At 42.1% G+C, this 10,000-nt stretch overlaps 1 protein-coding gene and 1 long non-coding RNA gene across 7 annotated transcripts in view; both read left to right on the top strand.

Annotated features, from left to right (window-relative positions):
• Positions 1–10,000, top strand: part of LOC307158029 — a 399,912-nt gene that overhangs the window by 304,166 nt on the left and 85,746 nt on the right. The gene's annotated exons all lie outside the window — the stretch shown is intronic.
• Positions 1–10,000, top strand: part of agbl5 (AGBL carboxypeptidase 5) — a 20,219-nt gene that overhangs the window by 4,563 nt on the left and 5,656 nt on the right. For 5 of the 6 annotated variants that reach the window (XM_079870133.1, XM_079870130.1, XM_079870131.1 and 2 more), the window contains exons 3-11: positions 1–75; positions 254–435; positions 1,005–1,182; positions 4,125–4,303; positions 4,925–5,408; positions 5,882–6,051; positions 7,541–7,864; positions 8,656–8,840; positions 9,736–9,921. The exon at positions 1–75 is cut by the window's left edge and continues 97 nt beyond it. In XM_079870133.1, coding sequence (XP_079726259.1) covers positions 1–75; positions 254–435; positions 1,005–1,182; positions 4,125–4,303; positions 4,925–5,408; positions 5,882–6,051; positions 7,541–7,864; positions 8,656–8,840; positions 9,736–9,921 — 1,963 coding nt within the window. The remainder of the gene's footprint in view (positions 76–253; positions 436–1,004; positions 1,183–4,124; positions 4,304–4,924; positions 5,409–5,881; positions 6,052–7,540; positions 7,865–8,655; positions 8,841–9,735; positions 9,922–10,000) is intronic. The other variant, XM_079870132.1, reaches the window with a different exon arrangement.

Raw genomic sequence — 10,000 nt, 5'->3', positions numbered from 1 at the left:
GGCATGGCTCCGTTCGTCCGCGCGCTGCCCGTGAAAACGCGCTGGGAGAGGGTTCGGGACAGACCCACGTTTGAGGTTCACACACACTCGATACACTTACACACTCTTCTGGATAAATATACTTCTAACACATTGTGTCATTTCAGGTTCATGTCTAAAAATAATCTGCTATTTTTATCCAGTCATAAATAACTCCTGAATACGTTTAGCTCAGTGTGTGTGTGTGTGTGTGTGTGTGTGTGTGTGTGTGCAGATGTCGGACAGTCAGTTCATCCTGTCGTTTGTTCACCGCCTGCTGGACGTCCGAGGCGTCACCACGTATTTCTCCTTCTGTTATCCGTTCTCGTACACGGAGTGTCAGGACATGATGCTGCAGCTCGAGCAGAAGTTCCTGAGTGCCACACACACACACACACACACACTGGGGCCCTGCAGGTACCTCACGCATCATCACTGCACATCACTGCACCTGCACGCTTTTCATCTTCAGCAAACACTGTGTGCTCTATTGCACATTTGCATTATTTTCATTTTTTAAATATGAAACACTATATATTTTAATGCACATTTTGCATTATTTTCATTTTTTAGCCTAAATGTTAAATATACACTGTATATTTAATTGCACATTTATCATATTTTGATTTTTAAATGTTAGATATACTCTATATATTTTACTGCACATTTTGCATTATTTTAATTGCATTATTTAAATGTTTTAAATATTAAACACTATATTTTAATGCACATTTTGCATTATTTTTTATTTTTAAATGACTATATATTTTATTACACATTTTTTTTAAACGTTAAAAAGCACCTTATTTTCATTGCAAAAATGTTTTATTGCATATTTTGCATTTGTTTATCTTTTTATACATTATTTATACATCGATATATTTGAAACACATTTAAATGCTTTTCTTTTTAATTGCTCTTATTTCCTAAAAGCACACATTCTCCCTGTAGCTTCTGAACTGAACGTGTCCGTCTTCTCTCTGTAGTCCGGTGGAGAGCGTGTACTTTCACCGTGAGCTGCTGTGCCACTCTCTGGACGGGCACCGGGTGGATCTGATCACGGTTTCGTCGTGTCACGGTTTGCTGGAGGAGCGAGAGCCACGACTGGACAGGCTCTTCCCGGACCTCAGCACCCCGAGGCCGCACTGCTTCACTGGCAAACGGGTATCAGACACGGTTACACTCGGACAAACTAGTGCTGGGCGGCATGGCCAAAAATCCATAACATAACAGAGCTTTTTTTTTATTTATGTTTTTTAAGTTATACTGGTTTCACGGTATATTATTATATTTTTCAAGCATGACTGGGTGTTAACCACATTTTCTACTGATTGAGAGAGGAAATACTGCAGTAGATTGAGTTAGAATTCCCTGTTTTACTGAACACAAGGCGGTTTCCCCGATAACGACTGAACACAAGGCGGTTTCCCCGGTAACGACTGAACACAAGGCGGTTTCCCCGGTAACGACTGAACACAAGGCGGTTTCCCCGGTAACGACTGAACACAAGGCGGTTTCCCCGGTAACGACTGAACACAAGACGGTTTCCCCGGTAACGACTGAACATAAGACGGTTTCCCCGATAACGACTGAACACAAGGCGGTTTCCCCGGTAACGACTGAACACAAGGCGGTTTCCCCGGTAACGACTGAACACAAGACGGTTTCCCCCAGTAACGGCTTAACACAAGGCGGTTTCCCCGGTAACGGCTTAACACAAGGCGGTTTCCCCGGTAACGGCTTAACACAAGACGGTTTCCCCGGTAACGACTTAACACAAGACGGTTTCCCCGGTAACGACTGAACACAAGGCGATTTCCCCGGTAACGGCTTAACACAAGGCGGTTTCCCCGGTAACGACTTAACACAAGACGGTTTCCCCGGTAACGACTTAACACAAGACGGTTTCCCCGGTAACGGCTTAACACAAGGTGGTTTCCCCCGGTAACGGCTTAACACAAGGCGGTTTCCCCCGGTAACGGCTTAACACAAGACGGTTTCCCCGGTAACGACTGAACACAAGGCGTTTCCCCGGTAACGGCTTAACACTAGACGGTTTCCCCGGTAACGACCGAACACAAATCAGTTTCTTCGGTAACGACTGAACACAAGGCGGTTTCCCCGGTAACGACTGACCACAAACCGGTTTCCCCGGTAACGACTGTACACAAAGCAGTTTCCCCGGTAACAACTAAACACAAGGCGGTTTCCCCGGTAACGACTGAACATAAGGCGGTTTCCCCGGTAACGACTGACCACAAAGCGGTTTCCCCGGTAACGACTGAACACAAGGCGGTTTCCCCGGTAACGGCTCATAAATGCTGCTTTATCAGGAAAGAGAAAGAAATATTCAATTGAAATAACATTGAAACTTTTCTAAAGACCGTCAGTTCACTTCACATACATTCATATAAAAACACCCACGCCGCGTTTAGACTGTGAAACGTGCAGTGCTCATGTTTATTCAGCGATGTCAATGCCAACCACAAACAGATTTTACGAAAGCCTGTGTTGATATTGTGAACCAATGTATGGGAAACACTGTAATATAACTGAATCCTCTGCATGTTCACCGTCAGGCTCAGTAACACACATCTGAGCATCACCAGTGAACAGTGAATACTAGGGCTGCACGATTAACCTTTATCGCATCGATATTGAGGTTTTAACTCCCGCAATAACCTAACCTCAGGAGTCTGAGGTTTTTTCCCCCGCCTCTGACATTTGAGTGACAAACCTATTAGCCAATCAAAATGGTCGAATCTCGCGTTCCTGGCTTGCTGGCCAATTAGAAATGGCAATGGAAAGTTACAAGGTTGTATGCAGTGCACCGGCTTTCTTCGCGAAGAACGACGTGGAGCAAAAGAGTGCTAAAATATGTCGACGTGCCGTGGCCAGATCCAGAAGAAACACTACCAATCTATACCAGCATCTTAAAAATCACCACCGACACCAGGGTTCCAGACTGCGACCAAAATGGTCGCATATGCGACCATTTTTTGAGAATGTGCGAGTTAAAATTTTATGTGGTCGCATTTGTGCGAGTGCATGGTCATGTAGCCTACTAAGTTAAATTCACGCATGAATTTTCTGCATTGAACTTGTTTTAGCGCCCGCCAAAGTGAATTTTTGTCCCGCCAAAGTCTTATTTGATCGGTGAGTAATTAGATGAACTGCTGCGCTTGTGAGTGACAGGGCGCATGTTTAACTGAAAGAACGAGCAGAGAGAGAGAGAGAGCCGGTCGCGCGCGCATTCTCTCTCTCTCTTCGGAGCCAGGCGAAAATGTAAACAAGACTTCACCGTCTCCAAACTAAGCGCTGTCTTGCTCTCTCTCCCTCGCACATATTAATCAAAATAAATCGACACGGTGGTAAAAGGTCGGAAGACCAAAGTTTCATGTGGATCATTCGGAGATTTTTTTTTTTCCTGAATTATCGCTGGGTGTGAATTGTGCTAAATAAATTTAACTGAAAAGCGTTCCGGACATTTAACTGACAAAAAAAAAAAAAAAAACTCTTTAATTGAACGAAAAAAATATCCAGTGATGAAATGTTTTCTGTGTTGACAGAAATCTTGGATGTCCATGTCCTAACTGCTGGGATAATCACACAACGCGCATGACACGTCCAATTCGCGAACTAATGACTCCTTTGAACCGATTCATTTTAATGAATGGTTAAAACAACTAATCTTTCCAACAGTGAACTCAGGAGACGTCTGAATCGGTGTATAACTAATCAGTAACACTTTACAATAAGGTTATATTTATTACATAAAAAGTACAGTTTGCTTACTCAAGCTTTAAAATAAATAAAACCAAAAAAATCGAAAATCGCACCGCAATCGCAATATTTGTCAGAAAAACCGCAATTAGGTTTTTTCTCAAAATCGTGCAGCCCTAGTGAATACACCCTCTCACACAGTGTCGCGTTCCCAACGTTGTTAAAGCGACATACACCGGGATTGCGGTATATTATAAATTCATATCATAACAAAAATTAACACCGGTATTCGGTATGAACCGGTATACCGTCCAGCACTAACACAAACTCACCAGCCGTTCTGTTCCCGTTCCTCATCCTCTCCTCCGGATGTGTGTGTGCAGGTGTTTTTCCTGAGCAGCCGAGTTCATCCCGGAGAGACGCCGTCCAGTTTTGTTTTCAATGGTTTCCTGAACTTCATCTTGAGTCGGGATGATCCGCGCGCTCAGACGCTCCGCAAGATGTTTGTCTTCAAACTCATTCCCATGCTGAACCCCGACGGGGTCGTCAGGGGTCATTACAGGTCAGAGGTCATCTGTGAGCGCTTGTGTGTATTCAACATTAATGACGATTTCGTGCTACAATTAATAAATTATGTTTTTCATTTAATCAGTGTTTTAAAGGTGCAGTGTGTAATATTTAGGAGGATCTGTTGACAGAAATGCAATATAATGAATATAACTGTGTTTTCAGTGGTGTATAAAGACCTTACATAATGAACCGTTGTGTGTTTATTAGCTTAGAATGAGCATTTCTCTCTACACACACCGCGGGTCCGCTTACATCGACATGTTTCTACGGTGGCCCTGAGCGGACAGACGCGTTTCGTCACTATGTTGTTCTTCGTGTAAAGAAGCTTCAGCTGAAGTCAGCGGATAAAACACTGACACAATGATGAACAAGTCACAATAATATTCGCAATAACATCGTTTTACTGAATAATTAAGAAAACATAATTTCTTCATTTATCTTTGTAAAGAAACCTCATTGTTTAACTGGCTACTCTATGCTGTCTCAGACGACGACATCACTTCCTGTCTGCGAATTGTTGGGTGCAGTTCGCAAACTCACCACTAGATGCTGTTAAAACTTACACACTGCACCTTTAAATGAATTTAAATGTAAGTGTTTTATGTGTTTGCAGGACGGACTCCCGCGGTGTGAATCTGAACAGACAGTATGTAAACCCCAGTCCAGATCTGCACCCCTCCATCTACGGTGCCAAATCTCTCCTGCTTTACCACCACATGCACAATCGCCTCGGCAACAACACTCCCTCCGCCCTCAAAACCTCCAACCAATCAAACAACACCCTTCCGGTGACCACGCCCACTGAGCTAGAGCGCTGCCTCAACCAGCGCAACGAGGCGGAGCGAAGAGACGGGCCAGTCCCGATGCAGCTGGAGGAGAGCTGGGAGAAGGGCGGAGTCGAGAATGAGGCGGGGCCTTGCGATGAGAACCAATCGACGCAGAGCAGAGGCGACGCCCCTGTAGTGACAAGCCCCGCCCCCTCTGAGCAGATCCCGCCCCAGGAAAGCGGAGTGGCGTATTATATAGACCTGCATGGCCACGCCTCCAAGAGAGGATGCTTTATGTATGGCAACAACCTGATGGACGAGAGTCAGCAGGTGTGTGTGTGTGTGTGTGTGTGTGTGTGTGTGTGTGTGTGTGTGTGTGTGTGTGTGTGTGTGTGTGTGTGTATGTATGTGAGACACGAAAACGACACATGGTAGCTGTGTGATCTCACTTTCATATATTTTTTTGCCTAAAATTTCTAGCCATAAAAATAAACGTATTCATTGTTAAACATTGTTTTAAATGTTTTAAAAATTGTAACTGTTTTAAATTTAATTGATAATTTTTAATGTTTTAAATTTCATCAATTATTATTTTAGGTGTTTTAAATTTAATCGATTATTTTGAATGTTTTCAGTTTATTCAGTTATTTTTAGTTTTAAGTGTTTTAAATTTAATTAATTATTATAAATCTTTTAAATTTTAAATGTTTTAAATGTATTAAGTTATTTTAAGTGTTTTAAATGGAGTCATTTTAATTGTTTTAAATTTAGTTAGTTTAAATTTTCATTTTCCTGCTTTCCAGGTGGAGAACATGTTGTATCCGAAGCTGATCTCACTAAACTGCGCCCATTTTGATTTTCTGGGCTGTAATTTCTCTGAGAAGAACATGTACGCCCGCGACAAACGCGACGGCCAGTCGAAAGAGGGCAGTGGACGTGTGGCCATTCACAAAACCATCGGCCTGATCCACAGGTACAGACCCAGGACCAAACTCAGTCAAATATTAAAGGGATAGTTCACCCAAAAATCTAAATTAGCCCATGATTTACTCATCCTGAAGTCATCCTAGGTGTATATGACATTATTCTTTCAGACGAATACAATCAGAGTAATATTTAAAAATGTCCTGGCTCTTCCAAGCTTTATAATGGCAGTGAATGGCCGTATATTTTTTGAAGTCCATCAAAGTGCATCTATCCATGATAAAAGTGCATCTATCCATCATAAAAGTGCATCTATCCATGATAAAAGTGCATCTATCCATCATAAAAGTGCATCTATCCATCATAAAAGTGCATCTATCCATGATAAAAGTGCATCTATCCATGATAAAAGTGCATCTATCCATGATAAAAGTGCATCTATCCATTATAAAAGTGCATCTATCCATGATAAAAGTGCATCTATCCATGATAAAAGTGCATCTATCCATGATAAAAGTGCATCTATCCATGATAAAAGTGCATCTATCCATGATAAAAGTGCATCTATCCATCATAAAAGTGCATCTATCCATGATAAAATAGCATCTATCCATCATAAAAGTGCATCTATCCATGATAAAAGTGCATCTATCCATGATAAAAGTGCATCTATCCATGATAAAAATGCATCTATCCATGATAAAAGTGCATCTATCCATGATAAAAGTGCATCTATCCATGATAAAAGTGCATCTATCCATGATAAAAGTGCATCTATCCATCATAAAAGTGCATCTATCCATGATAAAAGTGCATCTATCCATCATAAAAGTGCATCTATCCATCATAAAAGTGCATCTATCCATGATAAAAGTGCATCTATCCATGATAAAAGTGCATCTATCCATGATAAAAGTGCATCTATCCATGATAAAAGTGCATCTATCCATCATAAAAGTGCATCTATCCATGATAAAAGTGCATCTATCCATCATAAAAGTGCATCTATCCATGATAAAATAGCATCTATCCATCATAAAAGTGCATCTATCCATGATAAAAGTGCATCTATCCATGATAAAAATGCATCTATCCATCATAAAAGTGCATCTATCCATGATAAAAATGCATCTATCCATCATAAAAGTGCATCTATCCATCATAAAAGTGCATCTATCCATCATAAAAGTGCATCTATCCATCATAAAAGTGCATCTATCATCATAAAAGTGCATCTATCCATGATAAAAGTGCATCTATCCATGATAAAAGTGAAGCTAGAAGATGGATAGATGCACTTTTATCATGGATAGATGCACTTTTATGATGATAGATGCACTTTTATGATGATAGATGCACTTTTATGATGGACTTCAAAAAATATACGGCCATTCACTGCCATTATAAAGCTTGGCAGAGCCAGGACATTTTTAAATATTACTCTGATTGTATTCTTCTGAAATAATTTTTGGGTGAACTATCCCTTTAAAGCGCTGTGACATGAGTTTGAACGAATGTGTGTGTTTCCTGGTATTTAGTTACACGCTGGAGTGCAACTACAACACGGGGCGTTCGGTGAACACCATCCCACCCGCCTGTCACGATAACGGAAGAGCCACGCCCCCTCCGCCGCCCGCCTTCCCGCCCAAATACACACCTGAGGTGTACGAACAGGTGGGGCGAGCGGTTGCCATAGCAGCGCTGGACATGGCGGAGTGTAACCCGTGGCCGCGGCTAGTTCTGTCTGAACACAGCAGCCTGATGAACCTGCGCGCCTCCATCCTCAAACACGTGAGGAACAGCAAGGGCTTCGCGTCCGACAACCGCAGAAACACCAAGAACAGCAGCCCACCTAAACCTGCGTAAGACCCTGAAACCATAAAACTTTTAAAGTCCCCCTGTAGTCAATCATTGTATCCCTTAAAACTCATCTTTGATCCGCAAAATGACATATTTAAACCTTAAGCCTTAAAATATCTTGAATGTAACCCAACACCCTTGCTTCATTTAGTATACGCGGTTCTATGAATATGCAAATTGTGGTGAGAATCCAGCTTTTAATGTTGTTTATGTGTCTATGTGGTGTTTTTAATGTGCTTTAAGACAAAGCATGTGTAAATTCATAAGTCTACAGCATTGCTGAGTATTTCCTCCTTAAAACTGCAGTGAACCAAAGACAGTCTCAAAAACACGCTTTGAAATCGCTGGTGTTTCTGACGTCACAAACGACCTTGTAACCAATCAGATCAACGTGTGATCGTCAACCAGTGGATCTCTGAGCTGAGTGAGTGAGTGGAGGCGGGGCTCATTTGCATATTCATAGAACCGCGCATACTAAATGAGGCAAGGGTGTCGAGTTACATTCAAGATATTTTAAGGCGTAAACATTTAAATATGTCATTTTGGTGATCAAAGATGAGTTTTAAGGGATACAATGATGGACTACAGGGGGACTTTAACTGACAGTTATAAAATAAACATTAACTGTTTTATTTTTGATGTACTAAAATAACTAAAACTGAAATAAAAATTAAAGAAAGCTTTATAGACATAGCCTATTAAAACTGTAATATTTACCTAACCCAGCTGCTGACATGGCGTCTCTTCCACCTTCGTCCTGATGGATGTTTTCGATCTTGTTGTGTTTTCCCAGAAGCCTGAGCATCTCTGCCTCGGAGAACTCGCTCGCTCGGACACACAGCGTCGCAGATGTGCAGGGATCCCGGCAGGCTTCGTCTCAGATCAAGAGTTCCCCCAGCTTCACCTTCGGCAGCTCGGCCTGCGCTCACGGCCCCGGCGCTCACCGGCCCCCGCACAGGAGCCTGGGGCCCGTCAGAGGTCAGCTCACAGTCCGGGACACAATACAGTGTGGATGATTGACTTCTGCTGGCTGAGATTGGGATTGCGGAAGTTTAGGATAAGAAATCTCTTTTGGCTTGACAAAGCCTTGTCTAAAAGTTTGAAGATTTAATCAAAGAAGTCAAAAAAATGTTGAAAAAGCATTTTGCTAACATATTGTTAGCATTTTTGTAGCATTATTTAACACATTGCTATAGCATGTTCAGCATGTTTTCACATGAATTAGCAAGTTGCTAGCATGATTTAACACGTTGGTAGCATGTTTTAGAACATTGCTAACATGAATTAGCATGTTGCTAGTATGTTTATGTATGTTGCTAACATAACACGTTGGTAGCATATTTTTTATCATGATTTAACACATTGCTAACATATTGTTAGCCTTATTTAATACATTGCTAGCAAGTTTTAACATGTTAACATTATTTAACATGTTACTAGCATGTTTTACCATGTTGCTAAGATGTTGCTATCGTGATTTCAGACATATTACCATGTTTTAGCATTTTGCTAGGATGATTTAGCATTTTGTTAGCATGATTCAACACGTTGTTAGCATGTTACTAAGATGATTTAACATTTTAGCATGATTTAGCACGTTGTTAGCATGATTTAGCACATTGTTAGCATGTTGTTAAGATGATTTAACATGATTTAACATGTTGCTAGCATTATTTAGCATGTTGCTAGCATGATTTAGCATTTTGCCAGCATGTTTTAACATTTTGCCAGCATGGTTTAACATGTTGTGCTAGAAAAGTGGTCAAGTCTTATTGTGCAAAAGTCTTGACCCCCTCAATGAAAGTCTAAGGGATAAATAAATGTGTAAATGAAGGTGACTTGATGTGAGATGTTGTTTTGTGTCCCGCTTTAGACTGTAAAGCTCAGGAGAAGAGGCGTCCGCATCATCAGCACCAGCGGCTCTCTCTCCGCTCGCCCCTCGCTCGCCCCGCTCTCTCTCCCTCCTCCTCCTCCTCCTCCTCTTCCTCCGCCTCCTCGTCCCCCGGGGGGGTCGTCGGGACCCCGGGCCCCTGCTCCTTCAGCTCCATCAGCACGGCAGGTCTGTACTCGCTCCAGCCCTCCAGCCTCTCCACACGCCCCCTACAGGCCGAGCTGAGCGACTGCAGGACGGCCCCGGA

The sequence above is a fragment of the Squalius cephalus genome (assembly GCF_949319135.1).
Source record: "Squalius cephalus genome assembly, chromosome: 4".
NCBI classification, from domain to species: Eukaryota; Metazoa; Chordata; class Actinopteri; order Cypriniformes; family Leuciscidae; genus Squalius; species Squalius cephalus.
The sequence above is the reverse complement of the archived record's forward strand: the minus strand, read 5'-3'. Positions and strand labels throughout refer to the sequence as shown.